The sequence below is a fragment of the Centropristis striata genome, chromosome 15 (genome assembly GCF_030273125.1).
Source record: "Centropristis striata isolate RG_2023a ecotype Rhode Island chromosome 15, C.striata_1.0, whole genome shotgun sequence".
Taxonomy (NCBI): domain Eukaryota; kingdom Metazoa; phylum Chordata; class Actinopteri; order Perciformes; family Serranidae; genus Centropristis; species Centropristis striata.
Genome location: NC_081531.1, coordinates 6339016 through 6357867, shown reverse-complemented (window position 1 = coordinate 6357867; position 18852 = coordinate 6339016). Strand labels below are relative to the sequence as shown.

At 36.6% G+C, this 18852-nt stretch overlaps 1 protein-coding gene across 1 annotated transcript in view; it reads left to right on the top strand.

Annotated features, from left to right (window-relative positions):
* Positions 1 to 18431, top strand: part of gdpd5a (glycerophosphodiester phosphodiesterase domain containing 5a) — a 48082-nt gene extending 29651 nt beyond the window's left edge. The window contains exons 9-17 of the mRNA XM_059352164.1: positions 2403 to 2485; positions 3576 to 3726; positions 5531 to 5752; positions 6823 to 6968; positions 10223 to 10370; positions 13410 to 13492; positions 15055 to 15069; positions 15898 to 16010; positions 17110 to 18431. Of these exons, the coding sequence (XP_059208147.1) occupies positions 2403 to 2485; positions 3576 to 3726; positions 5531 to 5752; positions 6823 to 6968; positions 10223 to 10370; positions 13410 to 13492; positions 15055 to 15069; positions 15898 to 16010; positions 17110 to 17201 (1053 nt within the window). The 3' untranslated portion in view covers positions 17202 to 18431. The remainder of the gene's footprint in view (positions 1 to 2402; positions 2486 to 3575; positions 3727 to 5530; positions 5753 to 6822; positions 6969 to 10222; positions 10371 to 13409; positions 13493 to 15054; positions 15070 to 15897; positions 16011 to 17109) is intronic.
* The last annotated feature ends 421 nt before the right edge of the window (positions 18432 to 18852 follow it).

The following is an 18852-nucleotide window of genomic DNA, read 5'->3' as shown; positions in this document are numbered from 1 at the left end:
GCCATCACTCCGTTGTGGGAGTAATGGCTATTCTTCCTGGGGTTCGTAAACAGGACACAATTTAAATACATAGCATAAGCATACAGAGTAACAATTAGAATCTAGAATCTCTGGCACTTATAAGAAAAAAAACTACAATATTGAATTCAATAATTTACCAAAAAGTGGAATACCGATTACAATTCAAATAAATGATTAAAAACAGTTTTTTAAAACATACAAAATCAATACTTGGCTTATGAAACAGAAAAACAAAAGCTAACAAAAAAAACAAGAAGTCAGACCCTTTACATTCACATTTCTAAAGTAATCTTTTTCAGTTTTTTTTTAGTTTTTTAGTTAGACTATTTACATTGCAGCGCACATAGAGAGTCTGGCAGCTAATGGTGTGTTCAAGGTCTACACAAATGTCAGAATTTTCTAAGTTGTTCCGAGCTCCAAGATGCGACTTACGGTAAGAACGTGTTACACCCACCTTTAAAATAAAAGCAAACATGTCCCTTTCAAAATAAGAGCACATGGATGTGTTAGCAGAGTCCACAATAGAATTTACAAGAAGACTGTCAAAATATGATGCCTTAAATAAAACAGAACCCTTATTTCCTTATTCAATAATTCATTAAAATATGCAATGATTAAGATGGAATAGTGGCATTAAAATGTGCGAGAGGCACCAAATTTAGGCTTTTAGGGCAAAAATGTTCTCCAGGGGAGCGTGCCCCCGGACACCCCTAATTTATTATTATTAATAATAATAATAATAATAATAATATATTTTATTTGTAAAACAGAACCAACCAGAAACAAAATAAACAAAAGACTTAGAGAAAACTCAGACACATTCAAATCAGCAGTAGATAAAAAAGACACAGGTAATAAAGTACATTAAAGAAAACAGCTAAAGGAGGAGATTAAGGTGCAGAGACAATAATAAAAACATCTAGGGACAACCTAAAAATGTTTTGGTCCCCAATCATAGTCTCAGAAAATCCCGTGGGAAACACTGGTTCTAAAGGCTTGACAGACTGGACAGACAAGAAAATTATCCATCAGTATGTTCAGGGTAATGAAAGGAGGAGAGATGTTTTTGGGTCCTTCATTGAATCAGCTTCAAGTCAGTAAATATGTTTGGTTGCACTGGGAATTTCATGTACAAACCTATTTTTATTTACATAAATATGTTGGTTGTTGTTTACACTACAGTTCATTTAAACTTTTTTGAGTTGAAATCATTCGCTGACAGCTTCGTCCCCCCTAGTTCAAAATCCCATCTGCGCCCCTGTGTTCACTGCAGTGACCGGTTAATATGCTAGGAATTCATCTGAAGGACCGAGTGATATTTCTTATGTTCCTAAGTGCATAGACTGAATATGAGCATGACTCTGCACTATATTCCACACAGCAGAGTGGTTTCCTGCTGCAGTACATGAGCCTGCTGCTATCAGGCTCAGTGAGCTGTGAGGCAACAACACACTGAACTGTCATTTCACAGCTGGGCAAGCAAATACTGTTCCAGATGACTAGCTATAAACAAATGTACAGTGGTGTTCAGAGCTGTGTTTTCCTGCCCTCTAAAGGCACACACACACACACACACACACACACACACACACACACACACACTCATCACCTGGCTTTCACCTCGCTGCGATGTACTTCAGCTGTATGGAGGTTTTAAATAAATCATAGATGGATGTCAGCTGTTACATCTACACTGTACTATCTGAATTATTCAGATATTACTATGTTGTAGGGCTGGGCGATATGGATATATAGATATAGATATAGATTTAGGCTGAATATCAATATACGATATATATCCTGATATTTTTATCGCAAAGTGAGAGCAAATGTTCAGTCAAAGTCAAATATAACATGTCACAAGTAGTTTTGTTGAAACAGTTTATTTAAGTGAACAGCTTTAATTGACTCCATTAGCTGGCTGTTTGTCTTTTTTAATCTCAGAATCTTTTAGTATTGTGGTTACCACACATTTGACATGCTGTTTTCATTATAAATGACTGAAGCATTGTCATTTTTGGTACAAACCTTTTAAAGTCTTTTGCCCAAATCGGTCTAGCATTTTGGTTGCAAAGGCTAATTCTCCCTGTGGAAATGTTATTAGTTAAATTATCATTATTTTATTCTCTTTTGCCATACATAATTTACATAAATAAACCAAGTGAGTAGATATGCATGGTAAATAACTTACTACTGCCTTTAATGTTTCATTTTTTTTGAAGGGCAGAACCAATGGTAATCCTTCTATTTTTCTTTTCTTTTAGGTTTTTACTTATAACCATTTCCCACTAATCATGCTTTTCTATTCAAGTGTTCTTTTATGACTCTATCACTTCCACTTGATGCCTCAGTGACTGACAGTCGTGTCCTCTCTGCTCTAGCTGGCCCCGGAGAACACCATGGTGTCCTTTAACAGAGCCCTGCAGCAAGGAGCCAGCTCCCTGGAGGCAGACGTCGCTATCAGGTTATTATCCACACCTGAATAACACTTTTAATCCTGCTGGGGGATTACTCCTGAATTTAGTGTGCTCTTAAATTCCACAGCTGAGATATAGGTTGTTTGGTGGAAACATTAACATGAGATGAATGCAGCTAAATATTACCATGTGAGAAGATTATCAGCACATCTCTGCTTTTTGAATGTTAGATTTTATATAACAACATATATATATATACACAAAAACTGTCATTAAGTAAAAATACAGTGAAAGGGTCAAAGTTATGAGACTAAACCGGTAATCATCCTTTTTTACATTTATGTAGGCCTAACTTTATATATAACTTTATTGACACGTTGCCGTGGATACGCATTGTTCTGCTTCTCTCCTGATGACGGCTCGCCTTGTTAGTGACCTGTCAATCAAAGGTAGCCCCGCCCCAAATCATATGATTCTTTATCTTCTGTTTTCTTCTAAATGGGGCCATTATTAGAACTATTAACATCGAATTGTCTTGAAGAACATTTTTATTGGCAATTGAGACCATAGTGTTGTCCTTAAAACATTTTCTGAGGTAATAAATCAATTGAGAAGTTTTCAAATTTTGCATTGAAATGAATGGACAGATTTTTTTTGCAGCCAAACTTAGCGCCCCCTGCTGGAAGTTTCGGTAGAATGCAGCTTAAGTCACTTCCTGGTTTGCCTCCCTGCTCAGACCAGGAGGTTGCCGCCTGGACGAAACGTTGCGAAGAGGCACATAACCAGTCCAAGTCGGACCAGTAAAGTCTCAAGTTAGAACCTCAGGGAAGAAAAGTCAAAATTACCTGAAGCACCAAGTCACAAGTCAGAACTGCAGTAAAGAGCAATTCCACCTAAAAATGAAAGGACAATTTTTGTGAACTTACTTACCTGAACCTGAAAAGAAGGACAATTTGAACCTGAAAAAGGAAAGAAAAAATTTTAGTTACTACCTGAGCCTGAAAAAGGGCAATTTAAGTTCAGAGAGATAACCCAAATAGCCATGCTCAGGATGGCAACCGACAGACCCCTAACCCTAACCAAATCATAATTTAAGTTCTTAAGAACAACATGTTCTGCACATTTTGTCTCCTCCAGTGTGGACGGTGTCCCCTTCCTCATGCGAGACCGAACGTTGAGACGGACCACAGACGTCAGTAAGGTTTTTCCAACCAGACAGTACGACGACGCCTCTTTCTTCAACTGGACAGAGATCCGCTCTTTAAACGCAGGACAGTGGTTCTTGGAGGTACTGAAATCCACTTCACATCTACTCACCCTGAGTTCACTACATCATTCACCATATTGTCACACTGTTAAAATAATCGCCTAAGTCATTTTTTGTTAAAAGTGGGTTTTTTTTTGTCTAAATCTTCTCCTCATAGCCACCTATGGTAAAATCACCTACATCCTCAGTTGATCAGATCATGTGATTTTACCCCTTTAAGATAATGGCCTATGTCAAGTGTGTGACTTAAGCAGATTTATTATGCCTAAGTGAAAATAAAATGTGACTTAGGCAATCTTTGAACATGCCTTTTTGACTTAAGCAAGATATGGTAACACTTTATTTTGAAGGTGTCTACATAAGAGTGACATGAGCGTGTCATAAACATGACATAGGATGTGTCATGAACATTAATGACACTTTGAAGTAACATTAATGCTCATGATACTTGTCATGTCATTGTTACATATTCTGGTAAATTATAGATTTTTAAACAAATGTATATTTATTTTTATAAAGTTTATTAAATATTTATTGTATATAAATGTGGGGAAACCATGACATTTTATATCTGGATGCATTACAGTAACAAATTTGTGAATCAAAAATATGTTCAAAAATGTATAAAATATTATTTTAGCACAAAACAATGAATTGTGCCTCATTATGGCTATATTGTCCATTCATATAAAAGTGAAATATATTTAGCTTAATAAAGTATGTCCTTATAATCCTCATAGTTTAGGCTGGCTTCATGAGAATCACCCAGTTACTGTAGTTAGACTTTATAGAGCAGAATACAGAAGAATATATTTATTTGAACACAGTGTCATGTTCACTGTAAAAAAAGATAAACAATAGCTACTCAATAAAATTTAGGCAACAGATTGCACGCAATATTATTAATTAAATCTAACTATGTTACAAGTTGAGTTAATAACAACTTAACAGGAAGTGCTTGTCGATTAAAAACGGACTAATTCTATTGTGTTGGATTCATTCAAAATTCTCTTGATTTAGAATTACATACATAAAGATTATATTTAATGTGATCAAAATAAGTAGATTCTATCTCAAACATTTTTATATTAAAGTTACTTAAACCAGCTATTCTCAACCTTGGGGTCGCGAGATGATTTCTGGGGGTCGCCAAATCATTTTAGAAGTCAGCTCTGTCTCTACTGAGTTAAAGTGTTCATGTGTTTTAGTCTTTTTAGTAATTTAATGTCTTTTTTTGGTCATTGTGGTTTTTTTTTTGTCATTTTGTGTCTTTTTTTGATCATTTTGTGTCTTTTTAGGTCATTTTGTGTATTTTTTTTTCATTTTGTGGTCAATTTGTGTCTTTTTTGGTCATTCTGTTTCCTTTTTTTGGAGATTTTGTGTCTTTTTTTAGTTATTTTGTGTCTTTTTTTTGGTAATTTTGGTTTTTTTTGGGTAATTTTGTGTCTTTTTTGGTCATTTTGTGTCTTTTTCTTGGTCATTTTGTGTCTTTTTTGGTCATTTTGTGTCTTTTTTTGCTCATTTTTGTCTTTTTTGATCATTTTGTGGTCAATTTGTGTCTTTTTTGCTCATTTTGTTTCTTTTTTGGGTGATCTTAACTGTGCGTGTGAGATTGTGTTCAGTGAGGGGGGGTCACGGACAACATGCATGTTAAACTGGGGGTCGCGACTCAAAAAGGCTGAGAACTACTGACTTAAACAACTGCCTCAAAATCAAGGACACATTTCTATTTAATACATTTTATCAAATATATTAAGTAAAATGAAATGGCTACAGAATCATTTATTACAGTGTACCATCTCTGTGTGTGCCTCTCTGCTTCCAGAGCGACCCCTACTGGACAGTAGACTCCCTGACAGGGAGAGACCGGAGCCGGATAGGCAACCAGACGGTTTGCAGCCTGGTGGACATGCTGCGTCTGGCGAACCGGGCCAACGGCTCGGCGCTGCTCAACGTCCGCAAGCCTCCAGCGGAGCACCCGCGGGCCCGGAGCTGGTTCATGGACACGCTGTGGGCCGTGCAGAAAGCAGGGATTTCCCAGAAGAGGGTGAGGACTGTAGGTCCCTCCATAATAATCCTTTGATCACTTTAAATGTGCTGCTTGTAGTGCTGTAACCCCAGTAATATTATGAGTACACAAACAAATCAGAAATCTCTGCAGAAATATTTGTGTCCTCCTTTGTTTACTGTGATTATGGCTTTATGATACTTTTCTTCACTGTATAAAAGGTGTGTCTAAAAACAAGATAAAAACACTAAATCTGAGGGAAATTACTTTGCTGCATGGACAGATAATTTCACTTGACAAGATTTCTTAAATTAAGATTGTTAAATATAGAAATAAGCATGTTGAACACTTTAACTCTATGGAGTTTTATAGGGCTATTATGTCCATTTTTGAATCCTTTTCATGTCTTTTCGTGTCTTTGTAAGTCATTTTGTGTCTTTTTTGGTCATTTGTGTCTTTTTTGTGTCTTTTTTGATCATTTTGTGTCTTTTTTTAGTAATTTTGTGTCTTTTTGTGTCTTTTTTGATCATTTTGTGTCTGTTGTTGTGTTTTTTGTTGTAATTTTGTGTCTTTTTTTTGTCATTTTGTGTCTTTTTTTAGTAAATTTGTGTCTTTTTTTGGTCATTTTGAATCTTTTTTAGTCCTTTAGTCCAACATAAAATGTTGGAGACTCCAGAGGGTTAAATAACAAATTAACAAGATAAATTATCTAACACTTCTAAATCTAAAGGTTTTTTTTATCTTGGTAAGAAACAAATAAGTTGCAGGTCACTCTGCTCGGGCCAGTTCATCGCTGCTAGCAGCTTTAATTTATCTTGTTTTGAGAGTAAATTTCTTATTTTAAGCATACATCATGCTTATTTCTAGATTTAATAATCTTAATTTAAAAAATCTTGTCAAGTGAAATTATCTGTCCATGCAGCAAGATAATTTCCCTCAGATTCAGTGTTTTTATCTTGTTTTTAGACACCTTTTCTGCAGCGTTCCAACATCATATTGATATTTTAAACTCGAAAGCAGCACGATAAAAATGTAACATCTCCAGATATGAAGCATGCGCTGCAGTCTGTGTGACCAGGGTCTGTCTATGTCAAATGTGTCTCTGTCAGGTGACGTGGACCCCCGACACGGACAGGGGGAGGGTACGAGGGCTTCCTCAGACAGCAAACGAGAAGCTGTCAGTGGAAGAGATCAGGCAGAGAGGAATCACAAGCCTGACCCTCCACTACAGCCAGGCCAGCCACAGAGACATACAGTAAGAACAAAAACCATGAGGGAGATAAAAGGGAGCCGAAAGAACAAGTGAAGGAGCATTGTGGTGTCATGTTGACCTAGTTATGGGAATAGTTTCTTTTCAGTAAATTAAAGTTTACCTTTACTATTGCTGTATACACCGTAAGAAATAATCTCTTAACCTCTTAAATAGGGCACTCATAGAAATACTTGCAAATTCCAAATTTCAACCCTCGAGAATATTGGAGGATATTACATACAGCCAGAATCTGTAAAAAAAAAAACCAACGGACCTGGGGGAGGGGGGTCATATTTTGAGAAAATGAGAAAAAAGTTAAGTTAAAATTAAAGTGGCAAATCTCCGAGAAAAAAAATTAGATTTATGAGATTTAAAGTGGTGAATCTGGGAGAAAAAAGTTGCTTTTTTCCCACTTTTTTCTCGTAAATCTGCGATTTTTTTCGCGCAGATTTGCCACTTTAAAGATTAAAGTGGCACATCTACAAGAAAAAAAGTGGCAGATTTATGAGATTTAAAGTGGTGAATCTGCAAAAAAAAAGTTTTTCCCCCACTTTTTTTTCTTAAATCTGCAACTTTTTTTCTTGTAGATTTGCCACTTTATTCTAGTCAATTTGCACCTTTTTTCCTCGAAATATTACCTCCCCACGCCCGGGTTTGTATTTTTATTTTTATTCATATTTGGCCCTAATATGCCGTCATAGTCAAGTTCTCCTGGTACAAGTCTTTGAAGAATAACTCTGTTTGTACAACTGTTTCTTGCAGATTTTTTAAACCAAATTTTTCATTTTTAAATTGGAGGTCCAGGTCAATAATGTTAATATTATTATATTATTATCATACTGATTGGTCAAATGACATGGGGACCTCATTTTGATATCCACTGAAGTTACCAAATATAGTTCTTTGCCCGAAAAGAGTTAAATTTAAATTTATATCAGCAAAAACTGTAATTTAGAAGGAATATTCCCGTTATTTTTAGGGTAATTGTGTCATTGTGACATCATGGTATTTATCCATGAACTTTACATGAAAATGTTATATTTTTACAGCAAAACTGTGTGTTTCCTACAGTTTATGACAGTAAAAGTAAACGTTTTGTGCTATTCTTTGATTTATGGTAATTAAAAGTGTCTACTACCGTGATGTAATTTATACAAACATTTTTTACAGTGTATATGGAGTGATATCAAATTAACCAATCAATCTACAAGTATTAATTTATCATATTAGGTCAAAAAAAGTTGTATAAATCCCTTTGTTTCTCCACAGGGAGCTGTGAAAATGAGCCTACAACTTCTCACTTTATTTATTACCTTCAAGTTCTCATAATGACTTTATGGTCTCAATCACTAGTTTCAAGTCTTCTTCATTACAGCATGATGTTCATTTTGTAAATTATGCTCCCATTTGGATTAAAATAGATGATAAACAGGGTATGCTTGAGGGCGGGGCTACCTTATAAATGGCCAAGGTGAAAAATGTCTGGATGGTCTAAGATAAAAAACGGCCAAATAAACTAATGGGTGACATCAGTGGTTTTGACATGAAGAAGCTGATGAATCTGTGGAGATGGAGCAGTGATGGGGAGATGGAGGCAGGATGAGAATCATATTTTAAAAGTGGCAGCAGCAAGACGATAGGCTGACAGAGTAGGCGTGTCTTTGTGCTACAAGATAAATGTATGAGAAGAGCTGATATCATGACTGACAGCCCAAGAAAATGACAGCAAGGAAATTATGAGAGAGTGGCAGGATGGAGGAGAAATCAAACTATATGCAACAGAATAGTGTTCCTGACTGAACTTTCACTAGAGCGTTGTTTGTTTACAAAACAGTTGTTATTTATGGTTAAAATAAGCTAATCCACCTCATCAGAACTCTCCAGATTTTTATTAAATTACTATTACTAGTGCAGGCCCCGTAGGAAGTATGTATTCGTTATAGTGTGAGATAGGCCTGGGACGATAGCAAATTTTGCTGGACGATATATTGTCCCACAAATTATTGCCGATAAACGATATTATTGTCAACATGATAATATATCATAATAATGGACACCCTTTCAAATACAATAAACTTTTATTTCTCAGTGTTTTTTACCATTGTAATTGTAATTTTAAGAATGTTTAAATATCCTAAATAAATAAAACAAACATTTTTTTTTGTTTTTTTAAAGGGCAGCATTTATTTTGCGATGTAGCAAACTCCACTTTCTGTGAGCGCACAGCGTTTATATTTACTTTGTCGACCAGTGTTGACTGTCGGGACGAAGGCTCTGCATCTCCAGGTGCAGTTTTTTTCCCCAGCTGGGAAAACTGGGTCGGGTGGTTCAGCTTTAGATGGGCATGCAAGTTTGTTGTGGTGGCTTTTTTTGTTGCCACCACTTTTGAACAAATTCGGCATACAGGCTCGTCCGTGTGTTGATGGGCTCACCTTTTTCATTCGGTTTGAAACCGACATATTCCCACACCGGGGCTGTAGCATTTGGCTTTGCAATCATCTTTTTTCCTGGCGTTGCTCCGCACGAGGCTCACCTGCTGCACTCTGTGTGTAGCCAATGCTAGCAGCCCAGCCTTCCCCACAGAGACAAAGAGCCTGGATGACTGGCAGGAGGGTTCACTTCGCTCATTCTGCTATGGAACAAAAGCGCCCAGGTGCTGAGATCGAGCACAGAGTGAACCCTCTTGTCATCCAGCCTGCTTGGAGGCAACAGACGAGGAAAACAAACACGCATGTGCATGGCGATATATTGAGGCCGGCAAAATTATTGAGTTCATTTAATTTATCGTGCGATTAATTGATTTATTGATTATCGGCCCAGGCCTAGTGCCAGATTGTATTTTGTAGCTAATGCTAATGCTTCTTGCTGGTGTAACCTAACATAAGACAGAAACGCTATCTTTACGCTATCAACGCTGTCCGTATTATGCTTAGCTGTCAGTTAATAAAGTTTTGTTTCTACTGTTTTCAATGGATCAAACTGATGCAGAAGAAAGAGCTTAAATCTCCGCTTAGCATGCTAATTGTGAGATAGCAAAAATTAAAATAAACACACAAACAAGCCAGAACTTTAGAGTTCAGCTGACAACAGAACTCGACGCTGCTTCGTTTCTACGTCGTGACGTCATGAAGAAGTCGTGCTCCAGACTCCAGAGGGTTAAAGTGACAGTTTTTCTGTGTTGAGAGTCAAAGGAGCTTAAAGGGAGAGGACATTTATTTATTTTTCTCAGTGTTGACATGTATATTTCCTTCCCCCAGGGAGTATCTGGCCAATAACGTGAGTGTGACGGTGTACCCGGTGAACGAGCCCTGGCTCTACTCCATCCTGTGGTGTAGCGGGGTGCCTTCTGTGTCCTCTGATGCCCCCCAAGTCCTCCGAAAGGTGCCTTACCCCATCTGGCTCATGGTAAACAGCTCTCTCATCTGACACACACACACACACACACACACACACACACAGACAAGGTCAGGCAGCGAGACGAGAGGACAGCAGGAGAGAGGACAGAGACTGACGAGGGCCCAGCAAGACTTGAGGGCAAGGACGCAGAGAAATATGAGGGAGCTCAGCGGCAGACTTCAGCTCAGCGTGGTGTTGGAGAACAACAGGACCCTGGGAAAGAGTCAGGTTGAGACAAGGGCACAGATCTGGAGTCAAAAGCAGCTGTCTGGCCGGCTTTTTCCCTGAGTCAGGGCCTTGTGTTCGCTTCGGGAGGCGTGCGTGTCGATGGGGACCTCCGGTGGCTTTGACTGGAAACTACTGGTAGAAGAATTATTCTTAACTGGCTTGTTGCGTGCAACAAGAACAAGAACTAAGCGGGGTGAGGCAGCTTTTAGTTATTTATTCTGCTCCTCACCTGTGGAACAAACTACCTGTAGATCTGAGGTCAGCTCCTTTAAATCAGGACTAAAAATACTATTGTTTACTGCAGCGTACTCTTAACTTTAACACTTATCTGCTCTACTCTACTGCCCTTACTTTATAACTACACTATAACAGATTGCTGTAAGAAAACGGCCAAATTGTGACAGTAACATAATGTTTTTGATTAAAAAGGTATTATACTGTAGAAAACAATGCATTCTGGGCAATATTTGTAGGTAGCTTGCAGTTTCCCATAAAATATAAATATATATATACACTACTGGTCAAAAGTTTTAGAACACACCAACTTTTTGTGCACATTTGCAACATTTAAAATTCTTTATTGAGCATAATAGTGTTTTGAAAGTTAAAAAAAAGATTCAAAATCACATTTTATGTTGGACTAAAGGACTAAAAAAGACACAAAATGACCAAAAAAAGAAACAAAATGACAAAAAAAGACACCAAAAGACACAAAATGACTAAAAAAAGACAGAAAATGACTTACAAAGACATGAAAAGAATTCAAAAATGGACAAAATAGCCCAAGACTCCATAGAGTTAAGTTGTTAACCCATTTCTTGTTCCCTGAAAAAGGCCTACTTGTATAATTCTGAAATGTACATTATTTTCCAGTTTTGGTTAAGCTTACCTTTTTTTATTTACCTCTGGCAGTTCACCACTTACCTTTGTACCCTTTCAAGCTGTTCATTTGACTTGAACTGCTTGAATTTCAATACAAAACTGGAAAAATAGGGGTGTTCTAAAACTTTTGACCGGTAGTGTATATATATATATATATATATGATATTTTCTAAGTCTCTTCTTGTCCACATTTTTAATGGCTGTATTTTACTTAACTAACTCATTCAGTATATGGTATATTAAAATTACTGAGGTTACAGTGAAGACAGCGCTTAATTCATAGTAATTGGCTTTCAGACAGTAATATGCTCTATTTACAAAAAATGACTGCATTGTATACTGCAACAATATTGCAACTAGCTTCAGCACTATACTGTGTTTTAGTCTACTGTAAAAATAAATGAAATGCAGTATTTTACTTTAATTCAGTATGTGGTTTTATCACAGTACCATAGTGTAAAGTAGATAACAGTCAAGGAACTTTAAAAATAACAGTAGAATGCTGCCAGTATTTTACTGTTAATTAACAAGACAATTGTTTACAGTGTACACAATGTTTGATTTGTGCTCTTTATTCTTTTATCTATTTTCTTATCCTGCTGTATCTTATTTTATCTTATTTGTATTTTTATTTCCATTTCCCTGTTTTAATTGACTGTTTTTACTGTTTTCAATTGTGTCTTGCTGTTTTTAATGTTTATGTAAAGCACTTTGAATTACCTTGTGTTGAATTGTGCTATACAAATAAACTTGCCTTGCCTTCAGAGTGACCCTTCAATAAAGACAGTTGGATTCAGAGTATCAAACTTTTAAGTTGAATTTAATTAAAATCTTGTTCAAGAGGAGCGTTTAAATCATGCAACACAGCCAGTAAGGTTACAGAGAAAAAGGCTCACATGATAGTCAAAACTGTTGGCTTCTATGGCTCCTATAGTGGAGGTTTCCAACGTCTAGCTGACCTTTCTGACACAGATGATGTTATTCTCAGTTCCCCAAAGTCAAAGGTACGGTCAGCAGAAACACGTCTGGTCCGTGTCTGACTCCCCCTGTCATGTGTACTTCCCTTTATCTAACATATATTTAACCTTAACCCTTTGATGCACAACATGTAATAACCCCGATAATTTTGTGTCATTTTGTGTCTTTTTTAAAATAATTTTGTGTCTTTTTTGGGTCATTATGTAATAATTGGTAAAATTTGGGGGTAATTTAGTCTTTTTTCAGTCATTTTGTGTCTTTTTTGGTCATTTTGTGTCTTTTTTTTTTTTTAGTAATTTTGTGTCTTTTTTTGGTCATGTTGTGTCTTTTTTGTGTCATTTTGTGTCATTTTCTAATAATTCTGTGTCTTTTTTTGGTAATTCAGTGTATTTTTTCGTCATGTTATGTCTTTTTTTTGGTAATTCAGTGTATTTTTTGGTCATGTTATGTCTTTTTTGTAATTTTGTGTCTTTTTTTGGCCATTTTGTGTCTTTTTTTTCGTAATTTTGTGTCATTTTGTGTTGTTTTTTTTAGTAATTTTGTGTCATTTTCTAATAATTCTGTGTCTTTTTTTGGTAATACAGTGTATTGTGTCTTGGTTTTTTTTTGCAAAAAGGGATTTTATTCAAAAATGAATAAAGGAAAACATAAAATTAGGATGTATGATGATCAAAAACAAACTAATTGAGGAAAACCTGGAATACTGAATGATGAAAATAATTTATGTCAAAGATATAGAACATAAAAACTCAGTCGGGTCACTTTAGACCATGTTGTGCATCAAAGGGTTAACTAAGCCTGCCAGCCTTAAGCTGAAACACTGGTCTGATGTAACCCAAAGCCAGTATCTCCACACGCAGCAGGCAGGGACACATTTGCTTAATATGATTAAAACGTTGGAAAAACCCCAGATTAATACAAATTTTTATAACAACTACTTTTCTTTTTCTTCTCTTGCAGAGTCAGAATGCTTTCGACTTCATCTGGATCACTTCAGATCTGGTCTCGCTCGCTGTAGTCATAGGGATTTTCTGTTTTCAAAAGTAAGTACTGTACAGTTTGGACTGTGATCGTGATGAGTCACAGACCTGCACTCACAACTACAGACAACATGGTCTCTTTGTGTTCAGTGTTTTAAGCAAAAAAAAGTTTGGCAACAAGTTAGCTTGCAGATCCGTAAAGGATCAGTTCACCTAAATTACAAAAAAAGCAAAAAACAATGACATTCCTATCTCATTTTTATGCCTTTAGTAGTATCTAAACATGCAGATAGTTGGTTTTATTTGTCCAAATTTCACCCAAAAATATTAGATGACAATGAACCCTTCATTAGGTCCTCTTCCCCTCCTCTAGCCCAGAAATGACACATTTGTATGTGACCTGAAGGCCACCATAGTTTGTTACACACTTGGACTGATAGAGTATTCAGTTGGTTGTAATCTGCAACCTCAACACTAAATGCCAACACAGTACACCTTTAATATTTTAATTTAACTGTGTAAGTGAATAGAATTAGGGCTTAACCCTTTGATGCACAACATGGTCTAAAGTGACCCGACTGAGTTTTTATGTTATATATCTTTGCAATAAATTATTTTCATCATTCAGTATTCCAGGTTTTCCTCAATTAGTTTGTTCTTGATTGTCATACATCCTAATTTTTTATGTTTGACCCATATCCATTTTTTTAGCTAAGTAGCTTGTTAAGCTAACTACTTCTAGTTAGCTTAGCAAGCTACTAAGCCAAGTAGTTAGCTCTGTAATAATCCAAAAACTTTTTTTATTCATAAAGTATGAGAAGCAAAATGGAAATAATGATCTGTTGTTATCAAAAACAAGACATTTAAAGAATACTTGGAATATTTAATCATAAAATAAGTTGATATCAAAAGATAGAGCACAGAAACAAACAGCAGCATTAAATAACATGGGAAATGAATGTGGGTCATTTTTGACCCATGTTGTGCATTAGAAGGGGGTCAATATGTTGCATCAAAGGGTTAAAGGCACAATGAGTAGGAACACAACACAACATTCAAAGTTAGCTCCTTGACGGCTCAATGACACCAGAAAGTTTAGAGATTTTCATTCTAGCTAGCTGTTAGGTATCACATTTAATACCAGACGGAATAATTTTGTGGGGCTTTCTGAGTTCCGAGACTCAGAAAAAGAAAAAGAAAAGGGATAATACAGGCAAAATAAATCTTACTCATTGTGCCTTTAATATCCCATAGATACATATACATATACATATATACATCAACATGTTTTCTTTACCTCAATATCAATTTTACAACTTAAGCATACATTCAATCAAATATGAGAGCGCTGGCACTTATCTGAATGTATTAACAGTGGTGTTGAATGGCGTGCACAGTGTTAACAGAAGCCTCTGAGTCTGTTTCTGTTCATTCTACTCATTCTTTCTTATCTGTGTTTTGTCTGTTTTCCTACTGTCTTTCGTCTTGTTTCTCCTCCGTGCTATAACCTCTCTTTGTCCTCTCTGTCCTCTCTTTCTCTCTACCTCCTTTGGCATTTACACTTTGTCCTGTGCTCTGCCTGATCTGCATGCAACCTTCCTCCACTGCCCCCTGGCATCTGTCAGCTATCATATGATCAGGTAACTGCTGCGACTGCCTTGGCCTTTGTTTCTGCCTCCTTGTCTGTCCTTGTGCATTTTCTGCCCGACACCCCCGGGGCCCCTTCCCTCCTTTCTTCCTTACTTTCACTGCACTTGTTTACCTTGTGTTTATCAGTGTGCATCAAGGTTATTATAGTTAACGAAAACTAACGAAATAACGAAAACTAGAATTGAAAAAACATTTTCGTTAACTGAAATAAAAATAAAAATGAGAGTTTTTTAAAAAGGATAACTAACTGAAACTGTATTTTGTGGTTACAAAACTAACTAAAACTATAGTGAAAATATCCTTAGTTTTCGTCTTTGTCAACTTTTTTCGTACGTAAACCTTTTTGGTTGATATGAAATCTATTTAATCTATTTGGTTTTATGACTTAATAAACTTATTGGGGCTGAGATGGATCAGACAAAGGAAATAAAAGCAAAATTAATCGTGACCTTTCTGAATATCGCACCAAACAAATACCCCATTACAAAAAAAATAAAACTAACACAAAAACTAAACTAAAACTAAGCATTTTCCAAAAAATAAAAACTAATTAAAACTAGCAAAATCCCTCTAAAAACGAATTAAAACTAACTGAATTTAAAAACAAAAAATGACAAAGAAATTAAAACTAAAACTAATGAAAAATCCAAAACTATTATAACCTTGGTGTGCATTCCATTTAATTTATCTATCATGTTATGTGTATCTGTAACTTAAAGTCTGGCACCATAATGAATAATGAATTGTATTGACACAGTGTGAATCACTGCCTCCACATGCTTGTAATGTTATGTATGTGTGTGTGTGTGCTGTGACAGGTGGAGGATGAGTGGGATGCAGACCTACAACCCAGAGCAGATCATGCTGAGCGCTGTGACCCGCCGGGCCAGTCGGGACGTCAACATCATGAAGGAGAAGCTCATATTCTCAGGTGCTTGTTTTGTTCTGATAAACTTCCACTCTGCAGTCTAAGCAGGCCGAGGTAGCAGAATTAGATTAGAAATATAGCAAGTATGGGGATTAGGACAGGCCAAGTGACACCTGGATCTAAAAAATACCTAGGTTAAGTCATGGTCTCCTAAAAAATCTTAAAAAAAAAAAAAATGCTCTTCTCTTCTTCAACGTAAAGCACTCCTGTAGCGACTACAGATGGCTCTTAAAGTTATGTACCTACTTGATTCCTGTGGTCGAGTCTAGAACCTTCAGGTTTAATGCACTTATTGTAAGTCGCTTTGGACAAAATCGTCAGCTAAATGACATGTAATGTAATGTAAAAAAAAATGCATGCAAGTTTTATGATTCTACCACTTGGGAGTGCCAAAGTTGGAAATTTCGAAATTCTTCACATTTAGCCGGTGCCTAAATTATATCGCGCTTTTCATACATATAAATGCAACACAAAGTGTTTTACGAAAAATAAGAATAAAAACAGACAATAAAAATGACAAAACCCACCCCTCCCATCCCCACATACACATCTGTATGTACACATAGTACATAGTACAAAGTACACACTTTAGTACAAGTACTGGTCTTGAAACAGGAACCACTTCAGATTTCAACACAACACCTGTATTTTGAAGTTTGGCCACACAAGTTAGTACTGTAGGTAAATATGGTTGTTTCTCCCGCTGTCCTAGTCATTCTCTGCAAAGTCGAGCCGTTTACGCACGTTCTTCTGGGCTTTTTAATAGCTTAAGACATTTTAAATCCTGCTTAAAATGAACATTCAGCGTGCTGTTCATTGTTTGTTTACATCCGAGTCCTTCCAATATGGCCGACATCCGGGTAACTGGCTACAATGCGCTGTGTAAAACACTCTAAAAAGTGCCAGTCAGAGCTGCTCTGATTTTTCTTTTTTTAATAAAAGCCTCCTTCAAATAATAGCCTGCCCCTATTATTAGCCGGGTCCCAAACTGATTTTTTTATTAATAGAAGCCCCGGCTACTATTTGAGGAAATACGGTATGTTAAATGTGTTGAGTAGGGAGACTATGGCTTCATCAATAATGTTTCTATCATCTTTTTCAGAAATCAACAATGGGCTGAGCAGTACAGAGGAGCTGTCTCTGTACCCTGAGAACGGTTATGCCACTTACTCTCATGGACGCCTCAGTCCCTGAACACAACACGCTGCTACAGCTGCCAGATCTCCCATGTCCGTTTGATTTCAGAGCTTCACTCACTGGATGTTATTTTCCTATCAGAGTCAAAAAGGAGCACAACGACGAAAGCAAGTGAAACAGTATATTAGTAAAGTTATGACAGCACGGACACCAAATCTTGTCTAAAATATGGACAATTAAACTTATTTGGCCTATTGATTCATCACTTTTAAAGTATCCGCTTGCTTATATGCAAGTTAATGTAATATATGTATGCATGTAATATAATTTTGTATGTGTTTTTTTGAACGAGACTGCCAGTCTAAGCCACATTCCTCCGAAATAGTTCACCGTTTACCTTTAAAGTTGCTGTCAGAAGTCATTTTTCTTACTTTCAGTGTTATAAAAATCTTTACTAGGAACTCATGGCTGGCTTGTCTCTGTGTTGTCATCGTGTAAAAGGTCAGCTGACCAAAGAGAAAATGTCACATGATGCGCCCAACGCTATTTCCTCCTGAACTGAATCCATTTACCAGGTGAAACTGGAATTGGAGTTTTAAAACCATGTTGGAATCATAATTTAAATACGACATCATCATATAGTAACATGACTCCCACATTATTTCAGGCTAAATTTGGTGATATGAGTGGTGATTGGGCCCAAAATCCATTTGACTATCATGAGAACAAATCTCCGTCTGTTTGCTTGAGTGACCTTCTCAAAAGTAATTCTTGAGCTGATAAAAGCTGTAATGTTATTTTTTTCCACGTCATGTATTTCACTGTTGTTTTATAACAGGAGTAAATGGGTTATGTAGTGTTCTGTACTATAAACTGATGTAAATATGAGTTGTTTTTTTAATGGTTTGGTTATATCAATTGTATATTTCCTGTTTTCTTTCATTACTATTATTACTGATGTCTTCTTTTAAGTGCGAAACACACAATAGGGGCGACTTGGAAACTTAATTTCTTGCAGTTTTGTGGGACGTGGAGGGGTTTGGGGAGTATTTTTTGTGTTCTAATCTTTTTTTTCTGCCTCTTTTCTGTCATGCCATGATTGATTTGTTATATAGTTTTAGCTACTACAACTTTCACTTGGCTGCCTTTTTGTGAAATTCATGAACTGGGAGAATAGTTTAGGATATTTTTTGTCTTTAATTTAATAATAGGGAGATACAATTCAAGGTACAACTTTAGCTGCAGACGTGCAGACTGTTCAATAAAAGTGATCTGTCCTCTTTGAAACGTGTGCAGTTTGTCTTTTGTGGAAGATTTGCAACAAATCAGTCTACGACTCAACACTCTACCAATTCTTCCGTGTTTATTTAAGTCGACTAATCCTCCCGGAGATTTGGTCGCACATACACTAAAAAAGGTTAGCCTGGGTATACCCAGACTGCCTTGCGCGCTCAAATTTAATTTCGAACCTCCAGACGGTCTGGCAACCAAGCCAGTTTCGTAGCCCTGTTTTAGGGATCCAATCACAGAGCGGGGAGGGACGGTGAGACGATGACGCGTACTACTCGGCACTTGGAAGCTTTCCGGATCCAACATGTCTGCTGCAGACGCGAAACTCTCTATAGCTGCAGATGGTGTTTTAAATAGTTTAGAGCGAAAGTTGAAAGGCGAAAGGTCTCTCGGCGGCTCCGCTGAGATCACCGGCGTT